Here is a 24751-nt window from a genome sequence, read left to right on the forward strand (position 1 = left end):
GGCAAATAACAACTAGTTTTTGACAGCCCATGGACAGCCCAAAGTTATTTGAAAGCAGAGCTTCAGAAAAGAAGTCGGTATGAAGAAGGTAGGCTACTGTACATGTTGGGGAAAGGAACAAACACATGTACAGTAAGACAGCATAGTAGGAGCATAAGTGGCAGCATAGCTTTGGTAGAGATGAGGTTACTATGGAAACATTCAGGGAAGGAACGTTTAGAACTTTGATTAAGTTGCTATTAATCAGAGTACAGTATGCTGCATGACATGTAAATGGGAACATGAACGGAATTAAGAACTCATGTAAACACCATATTCGCAATATTGTCTTATTCTGAATAAGGTCAATACTTGGAATATGAATGCCCATGTAAACATACTCATTGTTAGATAAAGAGTGCCGGTTTGGGGGGACTGGGTAGCCATACTTACAGCAGTAATGGAGGGCTTCTTCCCATCCCCAGCAGGTGGGTGAGTGACGTCTGCCCCAAGGAAGATGACGGGCTGCTGGAACACTGCCGACCTAAAGAGACAACCAATGAGATGTCAGTTACCACACACCTCATCTTCCTTTTATTTCACTCCTGTTGTGTTGGATGATAATCACAAAGATAAACACACCTATCAGAAATAATCTCATGATCTTTGTTCGACCTTTATCATTCCTAATAGATGAACTCCAACCACAACACCTGGGGTATACAAGTGCCGCAAGGATTGGTAATGGTCTTGTTTCAAAGGCAAATTCATGAAATGGCATGACATGTGGCCACATACCACTAATGTGACTGTGTTTAGCATGCACTACTATTCTTTAAACTAAAAAAAGTGACTACATTCTTATGTATGGAGGTAATTCTCCAAAAATGTGACACGTAAGTTGTGTACAGCTGTACTAATGTACAAGAACACTTCTGCCAAGGATGACCATCCAAAAGATGAAATAGCTAGCATTAGCAGTAACCAACACTGTACCGGTACATAACGACTAGCAGACTGCTATTATGAAAAAGAGTAACCTAGTAAAAATCAACCCCTGTTGATTGTTGTGAAACCCCTCAAAGTAGCTTGCAAATATTTACAACTTCACAACAAAATAAAACAACTCACCGCTGGTGTGGTACCAGGATGTTGTTGATGCCGCCCAGCTTGACGTTGATCTTGAGGCAGAGGTTGGAGAGGGTCTGAGGTGACGTCTTCACCACGTTCTTCACCTGAACACACTGAGTGGCCATTCCCAAGAGGGTGTCCCCTACCCGCTTCACCTCCGCTGAGGGGAGGAAGGAGGGAGGAATGGAGACAAAGACCAAGAGAGCGTTGAAATTCAAAACTAGTTCGTACTAAACAGTTGATCACTATTGTTATTCAAAGAGTTGACAGTAATCCTTGAGAGGAATAAATGGACTGTACTGCTGTCCAACTGAAACTGGGAATAAGAAAAGTCCTCCCTTCCCTTCCCCTTACCGTAGACGGGGGTCTTGCCGGGCAGGATGACGATGATGAGCTGCAGGCCAGAGTAGGTGTTCTTCAGGTGTCTGAACATGGGCTCCACGCTGTCCGCTCCCTGCGCGTACTTACAGAAGCACGGCTGGCCCTGGATGGGCATCCCCGCGTCCTTGGAGATCTTGCGCAGCTGGTCGGTGAAGTTCCTGAAATACATGGTTCCGTTACATCAGTGGTTCTCAAACTTTTCCGGTCATTCCCCACTTTGAAGGTGGGAAATTTTCAAGCCCCATCTTACCCCATCCACCCAGCAAAATGGTAACGTTAAATCACTTTTTTTTTCACATTTTGGTTCCATATTAGCCTCCATTTCCTGTCTCAGTCCACTGGATTAGATGTTACTTTAATTCTTATGTCTGTCTGTTTATGACTTATGCTTGTGTGTAGCTATTTCATTTTGAATCTATGATATTCCTCGCTAAAAAATACAATAATAATATAATATAAAAGGCATTATTAAAGACAGGCACAAAAGAACAAATTTCCTCCTGTTCCTCGCGCCCCACCTGTCATGTCCGCCCCACACTTTGAGAACCACTGCATTACGTGAACAGCTAGACTTCAACCATCTTACACCAAACCAAACCGAACCAAACCAAGCAAGTCTAAAACCTTCACTGCAATCTTGTCTGCATACTAGCTACTTGTTACAGCCTCAATGCTACAGCAACTGGCTTGTGCTTGAACTCGTTTGTCTTGTGTAATTATGCAATGTGTACCAAGTTGAGAAAATCAGTCACTGCACCACAGCTGTTTCATTGGAGCGGAGGTGTCGTGAGAACTAGAAGACCAAACATAAAATCTACTGGTGTGGAACAGCTTCACTCTCTTACAGGCAGGAACAGATGGTCAGAATCATGTGTGCAGAACAAACGGGGGAAAAACAAATTGGCTTTAATATCTAGCACAAGCCTCAGGGAAAACATGCTGCTTTAAAATATGCACTTATAGGAGCCCTTAAATTCTAAAGGAAAAATGCAGAATTTGCAGAAGTAAGCAGGTGGCTGTGGGAGATTTAAAGAAAAGAAAAAAAAGTGGGTGAGTGAGTGAGGGTATTCTCAGGACGCAGCTTACTTGAGCACTTCCTCGCGGCACTGTTTCTGTGGAGCGAAACAGGCGATGGCCCACACCTTGATCTCAATGCCGTTGTAGAACTGCTTTCCTCTCATGTCCCACACGCCCTGGTTTGGTGTGGCGATGGCTCGGTTCTGTAACGACAGCATGACAAAAAAAAAAAAAAAAGACTCAAAGTCAAACAGTGGAGGGGTATTTCCCCAAAAAGTTAAGCTCTGCACAGGAAGTTGTGTCTGCTCAAACCTGTCTGGACAGAGACGGAAGTAAAACTGAAATCAAAACAAGGCCAGCACAGTAAGCCCCATATGCCTTTTTGACACATTTTGAGAAGGTTCTGAGGTTGGCTGCTGTCCATTTTAGTCTATCTTAAAGATATGGGGAACAGAATCTAAACAATAATAATGGAAACGCCTTTACTTGAGCCAAATAGACCAAAAGAGAAGATGGAGAGTTCCTCACCCGACCACCGTACTGAAGGATAGGAGCAGGCAGAACTCTTCCAGTCACCTCCGCCATGTCATCCTTCACCTTGATGCCAAACTCTTGAATGTAGGGGTCCAGGTTGAAGTTGGCATTCTTCATCTGGGGGCAGCCACACAAACTCAAAATCAGGGCAGAGCTTACGTGACAGATGGAAGGGTCTGAAGGGGTCAGTTTTAACAACCACAAACAGTTTTAACAAACACTGCAACAGAGGGGCTACTTCTTGGGGAGCAAATTGCAATGCTTACAATGCGGTGGAACATTCTGTTCTTAATATCTATAGTCCATGAAAAGAGAAACAGTCACTCAGGGATGTGATTGGCAAAGGACAGAAAAGCAGGAAAATACCCCCCCCCCAAAAAAAAAAAAAAGTTTGTGAACTGCTGTACTGTAGTGTCGGCTACTGTGCACTTCATAAATGTAATTTACTAGGCAGGCCCGGGAGATTTTTTTGAAAAATAACCCCTTAAATGACGACATCTGATGACTTTGAGAACTATTGATGAATATATTTCAAACATTATAAAATATTACAATATAGTCTATAAGGCCTAAAGAAACTCATTTATAGAAAAGTAACCTAGGCCTACTCAAGACTAAACCAGATATGGCTGAAATATGTAGGCTATCATGATCATTTTGCCAACAATGATGTAGAACCATTTATTCTCTCAGTTCATAACATGTTTTGTTTTAACTTAAACCAACATAAAGTTATCATTTTGACTACATTATTTAGTATAGGCCTACGTGATAACAGCCCTTACAGTCCTCTAGTCCTGTACAATATAGTGAACCATAGGCCTATTGATATTGATGCTGATTGAAGAGGTTGCTTGAAAGTTGTTGTATTTAAGTTCCAAAGAAAATCAAATTGCAGCACTCCCTCTCCTTCCAAAGTAACATGTCCTACACCTCTCCTCCGAAAATAAATGACAGGCACTGTTATACAGTAGGCTACATCACTAGTTGTCTAAGTGCACGTACTAACTAAATGGAGAGCTAGGATTAAAATTCAGACTGTCTTTAAATAGGCGACTTTTTTCATCTATCAGCACAATGCTACAGTAGGCCATTTCCACTAAAAATTCAGCTCAATATCTTAGCACTATTGTCATACGTTTGCAGATGGCTAGGCCCAGTAGTCGAGTTGTTAAAAAATGGCAGGGGGGATGGTGGATTTTAAAATGCACATCTGGGAATTAGTCTTGCGGGGGGTATGGGGGTCCTCCCCCAGAAAATTTTAAATTTTTAAGATGCAATTTCCTGTATTCTAGTCCATTTAGCGTGACCTGCTGGACATTGGCAAATCCTAAATTTCTTCCAATTCATGTACATTTTATGTGTCACTAACATTTTAGATCATGTCTACGTCGAGTTGCTAAAATTGATCCCAGTTCAGAGTAACATTATCACTTAAATATGCTAAATATCTATCAAATCTGAATGAGTGAACCAGACATCAATTAAATAATGCATTCAACGATGACTTGTTATAATTACCAATCTAGCCAAGTTAAATGGAACCAACAAAAAAAGTTGAGACTTTTTGCTTTCACTCTGGAATTCTACCACCATACAGTAACAATGTTGGTGGGATACTTTGTAGCTCAGTCTCAGTCTTATGTTCTACCTTTAAAAATGCAAAACAAAAGCGTATTCTTTGTGCCTAGGCTACCTGCACAGCGGAATAATAATTCTAAAGATGAACAGATGCTCAGACGTTTGTCTCTTCAGCCACCTCGTGACATTGTCTATTTGCAGAACCGCACACTACATGTCCTAAAGAGTCCTAAAAACTAATTGCTGTGTTTTTGTTATACCACTTTTTTTAATCAATGACACTGAATGACTAAAAACAAGCTCTTCATTCACCGAGCAATGCTGCGGGTATGATTTATCACAAAGGACATTATCAGCTATTTTAACAATGGAGACACTTAGCTGGTGGCGTGTGAGTGGGTGTGGGCCTCTCCATGAGACTACATAATTACTTCCCACTAAAACACGCTTAGGTAAAATAAGCATTGTGTGGTCAAAGATCAGGTTCCGCTAATAGTATTTCCACATAATACCCAACCCCTACACTGGATCAACTACAATTAGAATTGCAGGTACACCTTTAGTAAACCTTACTTTCTTCATTTCAGAAGCAGAGAATAGGCAGACATTTGAATACAACCTTTCAACATTTCAAGGTACCTGGCCCTTTTCAAACTTGAGATGCTTCATTCATGTGGGATTTTCGTACCAGAATAGCAGAGTCATCAACAACTTGCCCTAGCATGTCTAGTCAGTACAACATGAGCATTACATCCCAGCCGGGAAACACTGAATTTGTGACCAAAGCTGAGAAAACATCTTCTGTGCAATTCAATGGTAGGTAATCAGTTTTGTATATGTGTAAATCTAGCATATTACTATCAAACTATCCAACCTTATCTCTAACATTTTATTACAAAATCAGATTACATCTTATGGCAATCTGAAGTAATTGAAATTAACTGTGATTGTTAATTAAGTAGTAACTGTGGACACTCAAGAAAAAAAATGGGGCTGACTTTCTGTTGAAGTACATCCTCCAACCACTAGGTGTCAGCACTCACCAGCCTGCTGATCTCCTCCTGTCTGTCCGGTGCAGAGCGTGCCGTGGCTTTGATCATGGTGGAGGTCTGATTATCTGTCAGTTTCTTAATGCAGCGCTGACCTGCTACTATGTTACAAACCTGTAGGGGGAGAAAACAACAAAACAAAAAGTGTCGTTTCAGATTCACCCAACATATGCGGAACAGGTAAATCCCGTTCGTTAGCGGGGCACTAGGGGCTAATAATTGACTCCTGACGTGGCTCACCTCCAGGGGAAGGTAGGTGTGCTTCTGCTCCTGCCCCACCTGTAAGCAGGGCAGGTGGGGGTACTTGAGCTGCAGATTGTACTTCTGCTTGAAATACTGTGCTACTGTACACTCAACCGTCTGCCCGCTCTCCAACTGCAGGGGAAACCTGGAGGGGACACAAGAACAACGTCAACAAAAGGAAACATCTGAAAACCGAGAGGTGGAAGGGAACATGGTTCTCCAGCGTGTGGCACCCATATGATGGGTGTCTGTGAATGGCAAATGCAGTTTTCATCAGAATTTAAGGTCTTGGCTGGTCATGGGATTTTTCTATATTCTTTTAACTTATAAGATGATTCCAAATAAAGCTATTGGACCATAATATCCATAAAATATGACATACTGCAAGACGAGAGGATTTGTTTGTCTGAAGGTGACTGTGCGCCGAGAGACGCGTGCAAACAGGTGTGAGCAGACGGACACTCACGTCTGGTGGCTGGCGGGGCGGCGCGTGACGTTGCAGACGCGGTACTTTCTCTTCATCTGACCACAGTGCGTCACCTCCACCTTCAGGCCTGCCGACAGTCACCAATGACCAGGCCACACACACACACACACAAAAACATGCACGCATCAGACAGGCCATACCCAAGCTGTTTCAGCTATGGGAGAGGGAAACGTATGGAAATGTGTAGTGTAGTAGTAGTAATAGGAGCAGTACCAGTTATAGGCCCACCTTTGATCTCCTTGGTGAAGCGGACCCTCTGGGAGTCGGTGAGTGTTTTGGGCTGCTCGTCGATGTTGCGGATGTCCAGGACCTCACACATGAACTCGATGACCGGCTGTGCTTTGTAGAAGGCCGTGGCAGATACTGCAGCGGGGAAGAAGAGGGACAGAAAAACACACCAACTACCGTCAGTAAAAGGTCCCAACATCGGCCATGCCGAAATTAAATGAATTTCAGTTGGCATGCTTCTCTCCTCAAGATACCAGAATGATACTCCGTTAACGCTATGCTAACTAAACTTTGTTTGTGTATGTTCGCATGAAGGGGAGGGTTTGCCAACACAGGCCAGAGAGTTTTTGACCAATTGGTTCATGCAGCTCTTTCTTATGAACCCCAGTGGAATGCAGTAAAATAACTAGTTGCTTTAAAGAGATTAAATCAACTTTAACACCTTGGCTTGTTGACAGCTGTGACAGAGTGCCGTCACTACGAGTTAGGCAACGAAAGGGAGAGTGCACGGCACCTGGCCTCCAACTTAGGTCTCCAGGGTACCGATCCTACAGGTTGACTACGATGCCACAGAGCCAGGCTCGTTGGTATGGCAGTCAGAGCGCATATTCAACAACACTGCCATTAGAGTGTATTATTTGCTATACGATAGTTTTCTTGTTTAGCCTGTTTTGTCTAATATACTGTATAATATGACTGCAATGTAAGGGCATATAGGAGCCGCTACCACATAGCATCTACAATTTCATAACATTTGAATTTTAAGAAAGAGAAAAATGTGAACTAGTAAATTAATGATTGCTAGCCTATTGCAGGTCATTTTGATTTGTAATTACCTCCTCTGCCTACTTCTTATGCCAATGTATGAGCTACAGTTAATCACACCCACCAATCAGCTTAGGCAAATCATATGAAAAAACTGATCAGTTCACGTCTAGCGTTAGTCTAGGCAATTATGCCAAGGTGCACAGAATAGCCTACAGCAGCGGCTAGATTTTTCATTGGATATCAGCATTAATTGATCAATCAAATGTTATATTAATAAGCGATCAGTCTCCAGTGGCAAAAATCGCAAAGCAACTAACAGTGCATGCAGTATACCAACACATGGCATCTGACTTCAACAGCCACCAGCGAGATCATATTCCCTCATGGGAATGCAGGTTCCCTCAAGTTGCAGGTTCAGTACCCTGGAGACCCAGGTTCGAGGCCAGGTGGGGTGACTGTCCTACCCCTTCGCTGTAGTGACAGCACTCTGTCACAGCTGTCAACAAGTCCCTCATGTCTTTTTACCTCCAGGGTGTTAAAGTTTATTTAATTTCTTTAAAGCAACTAATTATTTCACTGCATTCCTCATGGGAGGGAATATCTTTCATAATGATCATCAGGACAAGCAGAAGGATTTTGACGGCCTTTAAACATCTTCACATAGCAAAATGATAGATTTGTGAACAGTGGGGCGATTCAAATATAGGTAACATTGAATTATGGTTATGATTATGGTTATGGTTACTGTTATTTAACAGGCGCCTATATCCAAAGTGAATTAGATGGGTTAATCAGGAAGTTATATCAAACACCAATACGCTACTCTTGAAATTACTTGAGTAAACCAGCACAGGTGTGCTACTGCCGTTTGATTCCTTATTACTCAGCTAGTACTCACCGTCTATGTTGAGCATCATCTTCCACATGGCTGGCCTGACCGACTGATGGAAGCCGAACCACACTTCCCTGCCACCGCCCAGGGGGTGGTAATACCCTTCCGGGGGAGAGAAGAAGGAGCGACCCACCGGAGTGTACCTTTACGAGGAGAACAGGAGGGTTAGAGCACTGGAAATCCACCATTTGCAATTTCTCTCGTTCGTTACGGCATCTCTATTGCGGAGTTCAGTTTTAAAGATGAACATTCCAACCTGCCACCTGGCTAGAAGTAATGAGCAATGGCAGGGCCATGTACATCTGATGTCTGGATTACTGGATTACTCATTTGCAGAAGCAATGAGCGATGGCAGGACCATGTACATCTGATGTCTGGAGTACTGGATTACTAATTTGCAGTGTGTTGGAAGGAATCAGTACCAAATGTGTATGTGTTTAATAATAGAGGAGAAAAATGATAGTATCGCTGAAAATCCTTCTCAACTTCATAAATTGAAGACACTTTTAAAGCTTTTTTGAAAGAGAGAGGGATGAAGAGAGAGAGGGGAAGACAGGGAATAAGAGAGTATTGAGAGAGAGGAATAGAGAGAGAAAAGAGAGGGAGAGCAAGAGAGAGTGTTGAGAGAGAGAGAGAAAGAGATAAAGAGAGAGGGAAGAGAGTATTGAAGGAGAAAAAGGGAAAGGTAGACTGTGTTAAGAGAGGGAAAGAGAGAGTGAGCAAGAGAGAGTGTTGAGGAGAAGAAGCACCTCATGGAGGCCAGGTGTCGCATGGCCACGTCCAGCGCCTGCACCGAGTCCAGAGGCACCTGCAGCCGCCCGCTCACCAACGTCTCCTGGAGCAGCCGCCATGACACTTTGGCCAGCCAGCGAATGGACACCTTGAAGATGCGGTCCTTCCCCTCGCCTGGAATTGTCACCTCAAAGTCCACCTAGCGGAGCAGGGGAGGAGGGGGGAAGGGGATGTAGAGAAGAAGAGAGCGATGAGGTGGGTAGAAAAATGTGTTTGTATACAGGCAGCTGTGCATCAGAGAGAGACATAGGTGTTTGTAGAGCAAGCTGTATATCAGAGAGAGACATAAGACACTGATTGACAGGGTAGGACATTAAAAGGCAGAGCAGAGAGAGCGAGAGAAAGAATAAATTAGAAACTAGAAAACGTAATTTCAAGGAAATTACCAGTGCATGCAAAAGCAAGACATAAGATAAAATGTGAAACAAACTTAAATTTACAAACAGTTGTGGACAGAGGAAGGTGAGGGAAGGGGGGGGCAGTGTGTTGTATGTATGTGGCTTAGGGGCAGAGGTGGAAAAGTCCAACCAACCAGCTGATTCTCAGTAGTAACTCTTCAGCCAGGCAGAGCAGCTAATTGGTGAGATCACCTGTGTTTAAGTGCACAGATAGAACCAATACGTGATTGGACTTTTACTCTCTGAAGCTTGACTTTTCCACCTCTGAGTGTGAGTGCGTGTGAGTGTGCGTGCGTGCGTGTGTGAGTGGATGTAAGTGGATGTAAGGAGCATGGCTTTCTATGATGCAGTGAAATGGGAGAGTTGGGTTAAGGTGAGAATGTTGTGGAGTGCATGGAGAAGTGTGGTATATATGAAGTGCTGCAGTCAGGTGGGTGTGTGTGTGTGTGTGTGTGTGTGTGTGTGTGTGTGTGTGTGTGTGTGTGTGTGTGTGTGTGTGTGTGTGTGTGTGTGTGTGTGTGTGTGTGTGTGTGTGTGTGTGTGTGTGTGTGTGTGTGTGTGTGTGTGTGTGTGTGTGTGTGTGTGTGTGTGTGTGTGTGTGTGTGTGTGTGTGGTGTGTGTGTGTATGAGTGAATGGGTAGACAGAGAGAGCTGATAATGCAGGTTCAATTTAACTGGCTGTCAATTAAACTTGATAGGGCCTTGAGCAGCTGCAGGTGCAAATCAGCTTAATCAGCAGTGCAGTGCGATAGACCTCTGAAGTTCGCCTACAAAAAAGCTTGCCATATATGGGCAGTTGGCTTCAATTAACTCCCGGATCTCCTTATATGGCCAACAGGGCAGCTTCAGAGGTCTATGAAAAGTCAATGGGGAAAAATATTTTGCTAATATTTCAAAAAGTATCAAGTTTACAGAACTGAAATATACATAGACTTAGTCTTATTTTCAAGACCTACGTAACAAAGTTTGAACCAAAGGAAAAAAGGGTTAGCAGAGGCACTTTGAGATTTTTATGAATATAAAAAGCCTTTAATAGTTCATGGCAAGGATAATTTAAAAGCACATGGGCCTACGCGTTACGGCCATATTGGCCTTCATCAGGGCATAGACAAAGGAAGCCACTTAGTCACCCGTAGCAGAAGAGCACCTGAGTAGATTTATAGACTCCTGAGCGCCCTAAGCCCTTTTGTGTCTTCAAAGTTTGAACCAAGTTTCTACGTTAAACGGTTGAAGCTGATTAGGACCTGGTTAGGAGAATAATAAGAAGAAGAAGAAGAAGAAGATGCCTAGGAAGAACAGAACAGTGCATTTGCATGCACTGTAATAAATAAATAAGTAAATAAGAAGCAAGGGATGAATGAAAACAAAAAGAATCAAAAGAAAGAAAAAAAAATGACATGCCAAGTGTGTTAAGTATGTGTTGCCCGCGTTGTCCCTGCGTTGCCTACCTTCTCGCTACCGATTGGCAGAGCCAGCACGGTGTAGATGTTCTTCTTGCCGTCGTACACCGGTTTACGGTCACCAAACAGCTGAGGTTTGAAGTGCTGCACCATGTACTCCACTACCTCCCTGTGGGGGAACAATCAGATCCATGTCAGATGACATGTCAAAAGGAAGCACACACCCCCACAGACTCTACAGATATTGTACTCTGGCTGCTCACATGAACCCAGTGTAGAGACTTGTGATGCTAAATGTATTGATTGAAGTTACCGGAGTATTTGCAGAACCAAGTGGCAGATTTTTATAGCTATTGATCTGATCCCACTGTTTATCACCAGTACAACAACCAATAACGAAGCTCTTGTGTGAACACTGAAGACACAAGACAATAGGATGCTTTGCTATGAGAATACGCATAGTAAAATGTCCTGATCAGAATAGAGAAAATGTTGAAACCCTTGTGCCATTAAAGGAACACTTCACCGTTTTTTCATATTAAACCCTGTTATTCCCTTAATTAAGACGAATTGATACATACCTCTCACGTTTCAATGCGTGCACTCACTGGCTCTGGCGCGCGGCACAACTTTGATAGCATTAAGCTAGCCCAATGCATTCATTAGGATCCAAACAGAGATGAAGTTAGAAGCGACCAAACACCTCCATGTTTTCCCTATTAAAATACAGTTACACGAGTAGTCACACGACCAAGTATGGTGAGACAAAATAAAACGTGGTGCATTTCTAAGCAGGCAAAAGGGATAACTATATTGTGTGGCGGAATGAATGCATTGGGCTTAAGGTATACTATGCAAAGCTTAAAGGTATACTATGCAAAGTTTTTCAGTTAATCAATTCGTTCCATACTGTTATATATGATTAAATGAGTCATTACCGGTCGAACGGTGTTTTTTTTGGCCGCTCTAGTGGTCTGTAGCGGTAGAACCACACTTGCAACTTCAGGAGACACCGGGCACGCACCCATGCTCTACTCCAGGAAGTGTCATGTAAAGTCTCATGAAAAGGCACGGCAGACTGACCGATTGAGGATTTTTGTCAAATATACACGCTAAAGCTGTAGGGGAAGCTCTGCAGAGAAATATGCAAGCATAAAACGAGCGAAAATGAAAAGTGAAAGCGAAACCGGCGATGAAATCGCCAATCCTGCATAGTATACCTTTAATGCTATCAAAGTTGCGCCGCGCGACAGAGCCAGTGAGTGCACGCATTGAAACGTGAGAGGTATGTATCAACTCGTCTTAGTTAAGGGAATAACGTAGTTTAATTTGAAAAAACGGTGAACACTAACACTAGGGATGCACAATATTATCAGTACCACATGAGCAGATTGCAAATTGTATCATGTCCCTGCAAACAGCAGCAGTGAGGCTCGTCTGGGACTAGCCTTAATCTACAATTAAGGCTGCAGCAGCCTAATGGGAATTGTTATGCATGGAAGGTGAAAGTAGGTGATCACTGTGACACAAAACTCTACAGGCCCCGTTGAGAAACACACCTTACCCGATAAAGACAGGCCATGCTCTCTTCCTTTCTGTTACACACACACACACACACACACACACACACACACACACACACACACACACACACACACACACACACACACACACACACACACACACACACACACACACACACACACACACACACACACACACACACACACACACACACACACACACACACACACACACACACCACACAGGCTGTTTATAACTGGGTAGGATCAAGCCTCAGTTATCAGATCAAGCCTATTACTCTCTCTGTCAAATGAAATGCAACCCGTGTTCAGACTAATCGACCATGGATTTTAGAGCGACTGTAAATATGCCTGGCGTGACATGTAGCTGACCCGAAATGACCCCACTAGGCACCAGGCCTGCGTGACAAATGGAGAATCCCAAGCGAGACCAGAGAAAACAAGATATTGATGGAAGCCTCCTGCTCTGGCTTGTTCTCATCTCATGCTAGAGGGCACGCCATCTTAAGGGATGGGATCTCAAAATGAAGCTGAGCAGGCACCTGTTCTTTGGGAGGTTTAGACTCTGTGCCACTACAGAGACCTGAGATGAAGCAAAGGGAATTGACTGACCAAGGCTGTAGACTTTAGCCAAGTTACAGACTTACAAACTCGGTGCAGTTTAAAATCTAGAGCTATTACATCAGTCTACAATGGTTCAAAAGCAACTGAGGGTTACTGAAGGGAGTGGGGGTGTCCTTTCAGCAACAGCAGACGCATGTGACGTGGGACTTCCAGGCATCGATTACATCACTGGCCAGACAAGCACTGTGTGTGAGCGGCCTGCCAAGACGGGCTACCTGTTGACTCGGCGGGGGCACTTGTCAGGCTTGATGTCCACCTCGTAGTGGAAGACGTCCATCTTGGGGATCTCCACCTCAAAGTAGTTGGCCAGCAGCTTGATGGGTTTGCCCACAGTGCCCATCCCCGGACGGCGTGGGGCCTGGAACACCTGCTGCAGGGGAGGGGGGTAAGGCCCCATGGGCACTGGAGATGGGGTGGGAAGAAGCAGGCAGGGGCACACACCAGAGGAGTGGTTGGGGGGAGAAGGAAATCCAAGGTAAAGGATGTGTGGACAAATGGGGTTCAGTGGATTAGGAAAAATGAGGTGAGGAAGAGCAAAAGGATTGTAAGTGATTTTTGGAAAAGAGAAAGAAATAAAAGAGAGATTGAGAAAGAAAGATAGGGGGGTGGGTGAATGAGGGGAATAGAGACAGAGCCATGCCAGAGATAGGAAGGATAAGAATTGATTGTGGCATTGGGATGAGGGAGGGGTAGGAAAGTATTGAAGGGGGCAGGGAGAGAACGACAGGATTAAGAGTGGTAGAGAGTGTGACCGGAGAGGAGGATATTAACGAGTGAGGGACAAAAGAAAAGAGGGTGAACAAAGACGAAAGAGTGGCCAACAGGAGGGAGGGGGAGGGAGAGACGAGGTGGAGAAACAAATAGGAGAAACAAGCATATTAAGCACCACATTCACCAACATCACATTTAGCATCACATTCATAAACATCACCTTTTAAACTATTCTATTATTATTCTATTGTATTATTATTATTACCCTTCTACTGTAATTTCCTGTGTTTTAGCCGCACTGTGTATAAACCGCAGGGCCGTGTTTTATGGAAGTTAAAAGAAACAAAATCATCAACTGTCCCGCCTATTAAGCCATTTTTTTTTTTTCTTCAAAATCAATGTATGAGCCACAGCTAATAGTTGGAAAATGACGGTTTACTCTTATTTGCTATTATTGCTTGCTTGCTTGCTTTTGTTTATGCAAAGCACATTGAATGACCCCTGTGTATGAATATAATAAACTGGACTTGACGGTTAGTGTCACATTCTGAAACAACATCACACATCATAATCTTTACTTCCTGACTTTAAAAGAACTATGAGCAAAACTCTCATACCTACCAACTAACAAAACAACTGGTAGAGACCGTATAATTAATTCAGCCCTTTCAAAAAGTTCCCTAATGCTCCTGGACCATGTATAAAGTTGTATGTAACTCATCTAGTAGATGTGTCAGGATACACTTTAACAGGCCAACAGTTTTATATTATGCGGTGTCGTGTTTATAATGTCACTGTCCAACAATGGACAGATTTATTGTTGCGGAGAGGGAGTGACTTCTTTTGGCAAACGCACTGGCGGATAAACTCTCTGATTGTGGGATAAATGGTGGCCATTGCGCTTCCTTGTGAATACTGTAATGTATTTATGTAATCATCAGAGATAGCGAGAGATAAAAAGAGAGAGAGAAAGAGAGGGAAAGAGAGAGGGAAGGAGGGAGGAGAAAGGCCTGAAGGGTACAAGGAGGATAAGTGGGGATCTGTCTTTTCAAAGGGGCCCCAAAGTCTAACCCCTCCATCCCAGGAGAACCCTCCCTCCATCACAACAAAGACCCCAGCTGCCCTCCATCTCCATCAGAAAACAGGGGAGAGAGACGCAGGGAATGAAAAGGGGTGAGAAAGTGACTCAGGGAGGGAGAGAGAGAGAGAGAGAGAGAGAGAGAGAGAGAGAGAGAAAATGGAGAGGGAAAGAGAGGGGATATATATGGAGAGAGAGAGAGAGGAAATGGAGAGGGAAAGAGAGGGGATATATATGGAGAGAGGGAGAGAGCGAGAGCGAGAGAGCGAGAAAGACAGACTTACAAGAGATGGGCATGAGAGACAGGGAAGGAGTACACCCCGCACCCCCACATTTCTCCACCAACACAAATACGAGGGCCCCCCAAAACATTCCCAGGCTCACCATGACGACTCCACAGCAACATGCATTGTCATGGAGATAAGGAAACCTGGGTGTGAGAGCACAAGTGAGTGCGTGTGTAGAACTATGTGTGTGCATGAGACGGAGACGAGTGAGTGTGTGTGTGTGTGTGTGTGTGTGCCTTTGCATGCATGTCTGTGTGCGGTTGGTTGTGAGTGACCGTGTGTGTATGTTTGTGTGTGTGTGTGCATGTTTGTGTGTGTATATGCTTGTGTGTGTGTATATGCTTGTGTGTGTGTGTGTGTGTGTGTGTCTTGAGGGGTGGGGGATCTTAGCCTTATTCATCCCGCAGCAGGCGTGACAGAGCCACTCCCCACACCACCGGAGCCCCCAGCACATCAATCTCCCAATCTTCCCACCAGACCCCCATTCATAAGCCCAATCAGAGACCATTTAAAGGACCAAACCATGCAAAACAACACCAAAACCCACCCTCACCGGCAAACTCAACCAGAGTATTTCAGCTACTAACTTTATAAACCCACCACAGATAAGATATCAATGTGCACAGTTATCAGAACCAAAGGGCCAATTTCATGGTGTCACATTTTATAACGCAGTAGCAGTTACTTCAAAGACATATCTCTGAATGGTGTCAGCTATGCGGCAGTGCCTTCAGGGGGCCATGATCGAGGAACAGACATCCATCTTTATGTTGTACTGTGATGCAGTGCAAAAGAACAAGGGCAACAAAAAACAGCTTATGTCACAAATAACCCTTATTGGCACACTCACAAGAGTAATGCATCAGACAGGGTTTTCAGGGCAAAGGCCAAGCTCTCCTGGATGCTAGTAAATTTGCCAATAGCAGTCAAGAAGGATTGATGCATGTGCATGTCTAAACCCTAAGTTGCCCAGTCCTCAGCATTCCTGTGATAGCTTTGAGTCTTTCAAGAGGGGGTTAAAGACACATCTGTTCAGCTTACACTTAATCAATTAAAACCATAAGTTATGGTTTGTATATTTATGGCATGTGTTTATTTTGATAATGTATATTGATATGTAGATACTGCACTGACATTATTGTAATTAGTGCTATTATCCTTCATGTAGCGTTAACTTTTAAAAAATGTTTACTGGTCATTTTTAACCATTGCATTGTTTCTATTTTGTAAGTCACTTTGGACAAAAGTGTCTGCTAAATTCCAGAACCATAACTAACCCCTCCTACTCACTGATGCTCAACACTGACTAACCCCTACTCGTCATGGATGTCCAAGACTGACTTAACCCATACTCATCATGGATGCCCAGCACTCAGCAACTCATTTAACATTTAACCGGACTTCTTCCCTTCTCCCTCCTGTTCTTCCTCTTCGTTTTCCTCTCTCACTCACTGGTTCATGTTCACACACACACACACACACCAACACACACAAAGAGACACATCATACTTTCACCCAACAAAAGCAGATGGTTTGAAAGCAGCAGCCAGGGCTTGAGCACCCGGGAACAATAGCCGCACCCTCAGACAGACAGAGAGGGAGTGAGCAGCCAGAACCGGAGCAACAGGGAGGGGAGGGGAGGCTGCCGATTCAGAACCCCAAATCTGCCAGCACCCACCTGGTTGTGCCTGGCATCAGGATCTCCAGCTGTCTCACTGTAGGCACAAAAACAGTACGCTTGTGTGTTGTGTGCGTGTGTATGCATGTGTGTGTGTGTGTGGACAGGAGTTTGTTGAGTGAGTGTGCAGTAGTGTGTGCACCACCTGGCAAGCCCCCCCCCCCCCCCCCCCCCCATTCTTCCAGCCTTTGACCTCTGACAGATTGTTCTATGTCCCTTTATTTGGGACGGTCATTCCATGGTAACCATGGTGACCTCTATTAAGAATTCTGGCTTCACTCGCATTCGTTAAGATATTGCACTGACTTTAACCTTCTAGGCTATAGATCTTGCTAAGGATACAGATCACAAACACAATAAAAATGAATGGTCTCAATCTCATTTTTAAAAACTGTTTAAAAAAACAGTGTCAATTAAAATTTGCAATTCAACACAGGATTTCTACATGAGCGAATATTGACCTGAGAGAAAAGTTAAATTTTCAATGCTTTGTGACTACCTTGACAAATAATACCAGATAGAGGAGAGGTTTAGTGACTGCACTCTAAAAGATGTGCCAAAAGACAATCTTCAACCAAGAGCAAAAGGTGAGAAAAGATCCCTGTACATGAACTGGCATGAACTTTCATTTGTCTTACCTGAACACTAGGGCCAACATGCCAACTTTCCGCTAGGCCTGGTTATTCCTCTAAACTATGACAACTGGATGAGAGGCAGAGGGTGAAAACCAGGGTACCCTGTATGAGGGACTCACACTTCAGTTTCCTGAACTGGGACTACTATGCTTGTTTTGATTTTGTTTTGAGGAACTACTTCACACATTGTCTAACCATCCTCGTGAATGATAAGGCATTAAGTAGGTCAAGAAACACCTGCAAACCATGCATTACCTGAAAATATGAAGCATGTTGTTTGGAGGAATAATTCAATTTTAACAACGGGTAAAGACAATCAGTCCAATCTCTATTTGGTTTAGGAAGCTGGCTTGCATATTGCTACAGTGAGTGTCAATTCACTGCACAATTAACTGAGAAGATCATCACCTCTGAACTAGTGAACTAGACACTTTCCATAGGGGCAAACACTTCCCAAGATCATCTGAACACACTGGCACTCGCCTGCTTTGTAGCATTATTAGGAGAAGCACATGTAATACATTTCCATGTTTATTCATGGACTTCTGTCAGGATCACCATGAAGTCTGGGCACTGGGCAGGTATGTAGCAAACAAATGAACAAGCGGAGGCTGTCACAGGTGAAGACTAGAGTAAAAACTAGATCAGCTAGAGGGCAAGGAAAAGGAACTTCCTATATTTCAAAAACCATCAATATGTGTTTATGCGCCCAGAACTATGACACTGTCAAAATGGTTCTCTGCGCTCCTCTGGAACACCTCAGTTGGTAAGAAGGGGACCTGCTGAAAACGAGCTGGTTGGTCTTACTCTTGGCAGCAAGGCATGGATCTCTGAGGAGCTTGCCCTTTACAGAAACACACGGGACAACAGCAAAGTAAAAGCCCTCAGACACGGGTTCAGCTATTCACCTGGTTGCATTTCGACACAGATGGTACTATGACCCTTAGCAATTTTTAGTACTGACCCATCCAAGGCCTCGCAAACTTATTAGGAAAACACAACAATGACTACTTATCAGTGATTTTCAACTATCTTAGAGATGTTTGTTATTGTGTTCGTGGGCAATGACTTATTTATGTCACTGCAGTCATTATATAATCCCCCCCAGATGCAAATGAAAAGGGACATTCGAGTGCAGTGTTAATTGCACTGTCCTCAACAATGTCAGTGCACATTGTAATAGTATGTTAATAACATAGAGAGGCGTTCTGGATGTCGGGTCCGTGCGCGCGCGTGAATTTTCAGGGAGGTCCTAGGGTGCGCCCAGCTGCTTTTGGTGGAAGGCGGGCTTTACCTCGAAGATCTACGGTTAACGATTCCCACGACCCCCTGCCCCCGCCCCTGACCTCGAACATTGTCAATGCATACGGCATCCTTCCTTTCACTAAGTATTAAAATGTACCTTAAATAGTAAATATTTGTGTTTAACGTTATTGATATTCAGTAAGAAATTGTTACAGAATGTTCTTTGCGTTTGATGCACTGCCAAAACATGATGTTCACCGACAAGGTTTGTAAAGAGACACATATGAGCAACACAGTTTTCCCATTATGATTATCACATAGCCCACCTGAAATTATTGTCTAGCGAACTGAAATGACAGCGTAGAAAGACCTACCAGCGCCAGATGGTCCCGGCTCCATCCCATCCACTTAGCCGCGAGGGTTCAAAACACAGTCCAAAGCTATATCGCCACAACGCCGGCCGCGTCAGGCTGGAAGCGTTTCAGACTTCCAGCCTCCTCTCAGCATTCAAGCTTTTCCTTCCTCGGTAACCTCCCGCCCCCTGCCCCTGCTGGAACCCCCAGACCCGCAGAGTTGTAGCTAACGACAATAGCTTTCTTGCTGGTCTCCCCAAGCAGTACTCCGACAAGGGCCCCAAAGATCGCTTTCCAATCTTCAAGTCCACCCTTACGGAAATGTCCTGAATCGGATTGACAACTCGAAATGCCCGCGGCACTGTTTGGTGTTGTGGTCTGTTATATTCCTGCTCACCGTTCAAGCAGGATTCTCCAGTGGAACAAAAACGGCCAGCCCTTCACCCCCGATTTCCAGCCCCCCTCTTCATCGTTTCTGCAAGCAGCTCAGTGTTTAAATATAAAGGCGTTATTTCGTGACTATTGCCCCCTGGAGGTTGGCGGACTCATTTCCCCTGTACAGAATCAGATGTCAACGTTGTTGTAGCATACTTGGGGACCAACAAATTCTATCCTATACGACAAAAGTGTGAAAAAAAACCTGTTTAGCCCACAGTTTTTACAATATGTTTTCTCTAAATTACGATTAATTGTTGTTCTGGGTATTACCATACGCTCAATCTTTTAAGATTGAACATTAGGCCTAGTCTGGGGAGTCTGTGCTTTATTTTTACAGCATGATTTTTAAGCATGATCAATGGGCATAGTTCGAATGACTCTGAGTCTGTACACTTTTGGACAGTCCTTCAACCAACCAGACCAATGATCCAGGGGCGCCTTTTGGATAAGCTAGTTTGTGATTGGACCCAGACGATGTGGACAGGACGCAGGGCAGGAGAGATGTAGCCTGAGCTGCAGGGCAAAATCCAAATCGCCGGCAGATCAGGGTTTACCCAGCCTACTTAATTGCCATTCAATATCCATGTATTTTACGCAAATGTGATTTCAGCAATCCACATGAATGATCTGACTTGTGTCTTAAAGATGGCACCTCTGAATTTAGTTGGCGGAACTATACGGCTCTGGTGGTTGCTATAGGTTGTTAGTAAGGTATTTGAGATGGAGGGTGTTGCTAGATTGGATATGTGTTTGCTATGCTAATTAAAACAGTTGCTAGGGTAATTTAAGTGGGAGTTGTTAAGGTGATCATAGTGGTTACTATGTTAAAAAGTGGTTGCTATGTTGCACTACACAGTTGTGTCCTCTTGGGGCCAGCTGCTGGCAACCGGCTGGTGGGTGGCACTGCAGAGGCTGGGGACCGGCTAGCGGGTGGTACTGGGTGGGACCAACGTGCATGTGAAAGAGCTGCTGAAGGCTGGAAAAAGCAGCTGAAGAAGGGCATGGTTCACATAGATGAGGGAGACAGTATAGCCATGTGAAAGGTGTCCAGCAGGAGAAGGATCGAGAGCCCATGCAGGTGGAGACAGAACGCACTGTTGAGGCAATGCCTTAAGCTGAGGGCTCTACTTGGAAAAAGCCTATAGTGACAGTCAGGAAGACAAAACTGCTTCCCATACCAGGAGTCGAACTTGGGCTGCCTGGGTGAAAACCAGGAATCCTAACCGCGATATGGAAGGAGACACTCTGTCACCGTTTTGTGAAAAAGCACAGGTGTGAGGGCATTTGAGCATGATGCATGCATGATGGACATGGAGGCCCACTTAAAGGCCGGGGGTCTTGAGTCTGGTGTGTCCCATACCATTGTCAGTTGGAGGAGCCCTCGGTGTTCATTTTGGGCCTTCTAAACATCTCGGATTAGTATGACCATTAGCCCTACATTTGCCCTACAAGTGATAAACCCATTTCGATAAACTATCCTAAAATATTTTTTCTAGAACTAGTAGACTACCCCACAGTTGCTGAACGTATGTTGTTTCAGCTTAGTTTGCAACAATATATAAGTTTAACCAACAGTGCCAGTAGCAAGCAAGTAGTGTTTCCAGCTTTGCACACACGTGGAAAAACAAAGGCGTGCAGGCATTTGTGCTAACAATGCCAGGTTACTGAGAAGTGCCCAAGTGGTCAAAATGGTCAGAAAGCCCACAAAAACCATCAAAAGGGGTCCCAAACACACCTGTGAAGTATCCAAACACACCTGTGAAGATCCAAACAGATGAATTTAGAAACGACCAAACATCTCCATGTTTTCCCTATTAAAATACAGTAACACGAGTAGTCACACACCAAGTATGGTGAGACAAAATAAAATGTGGTGCATTTCTAAGCGGTAAGGTAAGAGGGATAACTGGCGGAATAACAAATGGGAGCACTTCAACTCGGCGCAGTAATATCCTCACTCCAAAGTGGTACTGAAAGTGCAAGAGGGATGATATTACTGCGCTGAGTCAAACAAGTGAAAACTTCAGTGAACATTTTCACGTCTACAGTGTTTGAAGCTGAAACCAAATTAATTTAAGCACTGTATTGAAATATAATCCCTTTGACTTCCAAAGTGTTTATGGTGATGATGATGCTGGACTTTACATTGTGCTGTCATTTTCTCTGAAAATGCAAAAGTTCAAACACCACCAGTGAAAAGAGTTAGCACAATCCAGTGTGGAAATGAACACTTACAGTACATGTGTCAAAAAGAATACTAATGTTATGAAGTAACACCCAGGGAAAATATAACATTATCCAGTGTGAACATTAAACCCTAAATGTGGCAAAAATGTGTGGGTGTTGTTGCAACACTATTAACTAGTGTTATTTTTAACACTAGTTAATAGTTTAACACTATTTTGTGTAAAATTAACTCTGAATCAGTGAGAATTATATACATTCTGGGATGGTGTTGAATTTAACACTATGGGACATAAAATAATACTGATGATTCTGCTATGTACTCACAGCATGCAGCTACATTCAGCTGGTTACTCTTAACCCAACAGTTACAGTAACACAAAGTTACACGTTGAAGAGACTATTCATTGTAGTGACAATTTGTTGTCTGGCATGGTGGGGAAAGTTAGCGCTGACAAAACCCTAACACAAAAATAGCTGCACTATATTTCCATGTATGGAAACAGCAGTTTTGGGGGAAGTATTTGCAGTTCATATGAAGTAAATGCAATATTTTGGACATGAAAAACTAGTTGGAAATATTTATTTATTTATTTATTTAAGTATTTAAGGTGTTTAAGGTGTTTAAGTATTTAAGGTGTTAGGAAATGAATGCTACTCTGAGTCACTGCAAATGTTGCTGTTTTGCCTATCATGCCTTTGTCGAGTTGTTTTGCGTAAGTTTATTGAATGGGATGAACAATTATTCAGTAGGTTAAGCTGTATGGGTCAAGCCATATTCATTCATTTATGACTAAACCACAAATACTCAGCGGTCAAGGAAAGGATCAAGGATCAAAGGAATGTTGAAAAGGTTCTTTAAACTAATGCCCCTTGAATGAAGTGGACTATAATGTTCAGGGTCACCCTAATAAAAGGCAATAAAAGTACTGTATGCCTATCTACTGTAATAGCACACAAGCCAGCCTAGTTCAATTATGTGGGATTCAAAGCTTCAACTAACTGAGCTGGCAAGGATTTCACCTTTGAGTGCAAATGTTGTCCAACATCACACAATATAGTATACTTCATTACCAGGGCAAGATTAAAGTTACATAAGTCTACCACTTTTACATGACCCCCCTCCAAACTAAAGAAATGTTTTACATGAGAGACTAAGGAGAGAAAAAGGAGGATGGTCATGTGACCAAAGACAGGCACAGAGTTAGGAATGGGCGGTGGCTAGAGAGAGTGCCATCACTTTGCCACCTTTTCCACATCTCACTTGTCTCTAGGCTGAGGAGGAACAACCCAGAGTTCAGCCACCTTTACCAGCCGATGTAAGTATTAGACTTACTATTCATGTACTATCTTCAAGTTAGCTTGTACTGGCTAGTATTGAAGTCTAGTTAGCCAACTACAGAAAACTAAACTGTTGAATCCTTCATACTTTAAATTGCTCTTCTGGCCTGTGCATATGTAGAGGTCCAGGGAGCACTTACAGTGAGGAGACAGGGAAGGAAGGGATTCCTCACCTTAAATCTAGTCTTACAATGGTGAACAACATGTCCAGTATTTCCGCAAGGTCCTAATCCATAGTTTTTTGTCCTTGCAAAAAGACAGTTGTAGGCCTATTTTTCTCCTCTGTCTATGTGTGCACCATGTAATTGCATCACCGCTCAGCATGATAACATGCAAATAGACAGATACTGCTGACACTCCTGAACTTTTTGTCATCACAGTGGAAGATACTGTATCTTACTCAATGCAAAACTTCTCTGGAATGTTTTATGCTGGCCGGCGTGGTGACATTGTCTATTGAACATTCTAAAACGGATAGTTCCGGTCCTTGATTGTGATTGGCTGAATCGCGTTCAATACCGTTGTAAATATCACAATAAACTCACACATTGACTGCATTCAAGGACCGGAACCGTTTTAGAATGCTTAAGTAACTGCATGCATGGGAAAAGGGAAATGCACTCTATTACATTATCATGGATTTCTACATGTTTTTTTTTTAGTTATGACGTTTCTTTTATTAGGCTACACCATTGGGAAATAATTACAATAGGCTATCAGGTTTTATTACATGTTTTTGATGGTCTAAAGGTTTTTTTTTATAGCATTATTGTCTGTTACATTATTGGGTTATTACATTATCAGGTTCTACAGAGCTGCACCCAACTGATGCATGGCTTTCCACAGTTAATATCATATCTCACAAACAAAAAGAAACAAAAAAGCATCAGAATTAGTGAAAGATAAAAAAAAAAAGCATATCCGGGCCTGACCAATGAATGACCAGGTGGGCTGAAAAGGTTTTCACCAGGAGATCTTCATGTTTCCAAACAAGTCCCATCTGTGTAATTCACCTTATTCACATGGTGGCCATTGTAAACTGAGACATACAGAATACACAAACCATAGGATTGTTATGGTCTATGCATTCACCAGGTGGCAGAAACACATTAATGATATGGTTAGTGTACCCTTTAGCCTTCTCTAGTTTACACAATGGCACCGTGTGAATAAGGAGAATTGGTCATATCTTGTGTATATGGATTTATTTACAACCATATCATTACACATTTGTATCTCTGCCTTTCTGAAAATTCATTCAGTTGGGTATTTCTATTTAATTCGGAATAGCATGGAAAAGAAGGAAATATTTATTATTAATATTCAAACAGAGCAAAAATAATACAGGTACAGAAATGATTGAGAAGTGGTATTTGCATATTGCATTTGCATTTGCCTCACTTAACAAACAATTACCCTCCAGAAGGAAAGAGGGAGGGAGGGAGACTACGCCACCTCTAGGTTTAACTATAGGGCACAGGGGAGCTCTATTGCTACAGAATCTGTTCTGCAGGACAAACTGAGAAATCAGTGCATATCTCGTATAAAAATAAATACTTTTATTTCTTTTTAATTTAGCCACAAATTATCACAGACACGAATGACAAACAAACGGCAATGTATACACAATGTATTCTAAGATATTGCACAAAGCTTGTCGAAAGCACTTCAGTTCATCATGAGAAACCCCACAGCACGCTGTGAAGGAAGGGCAGACTGACTGTAATCCGGTCTTTTCCCCGGACTAATTGGC

General features: G+C 43.2%; 1 protein-coding gene across 2 annotated transcripts in view; it reads right to left on the reverse strand.

The window, feature by feature from the left end:
* Window positions 1-19424, reverse strand: part of ago1 (argonaute RISC component 1) — a 28918-nt gene extending 9494 nt beyond the window's left edge. The window contains exons 1-14 of one of the 2 annotated variants that reach the window (XM_062538605.1): window positions 19057-19424; window positions 13264-13450; window positions 10929-11049; window positions 9040-9221; window positions 8297-8433; window positions 6631-6765; window positions 6382-6469; window positions 5913-6060; window positions 5667-5786; window positions 3037-3159; window positions 2578-2711; window positions 1465-1649; window positions 1111-1270; window positions 433-523 (exon numbers count right to left, since the gene is read on the reverse strand). In XM_062538605.1, the coding sequence (XP_062394589.1) occupies window positions 433-523; window positions 1111-1270; window positions 1465-1649; window positions 2578-2711; window positions 3037-3159; window positions 5667-5786; window positions 5913-6060; window positions 6382-6469; window positions 6631-6765; window positions 8297-8433; window positions 9040-9221; window positions 10929-11049; window positions 13264-13450; window positions 19057-19081 (1836 nt within the window). In that variant the 5' untranslated portion in view covers window positions 19082-19424. Of the gene's footprint in view, window positions 1-432; window positions 524-1110; window positions 1271-1464; window positions 1650-2577; window positions 2712-3036; window positions 3160-5666; window positions 5787-5912; window positions 6061-6381; window positions 6470-6615; window positions 6766-8296; window positions 8434-9039; window positions 9222-10928; window positions 11050-13263; window positions 13451-19056 lie in introns of both variants that reach the window. The other variant, XM_062538604.1, reaches the window with a different exon arrangement.
* Between the last annotated feature and the right edge of the window lie 5327 nt (window positions 19425-24751).

This window comes from Sardina pilchardus, chromosome 6 (assembly GCF_963854185.1).
Source record: "Sardina pilchardus chromosome 6, fSarPil1.1, whole genome shotgun sequence".
NCBI classification, from domain to species: Eukaryota; Metazoa; Chordata; class Actinopteri; order Clupeiformes; family Clupeidae; genus Sardina; species Sardina pilchardus.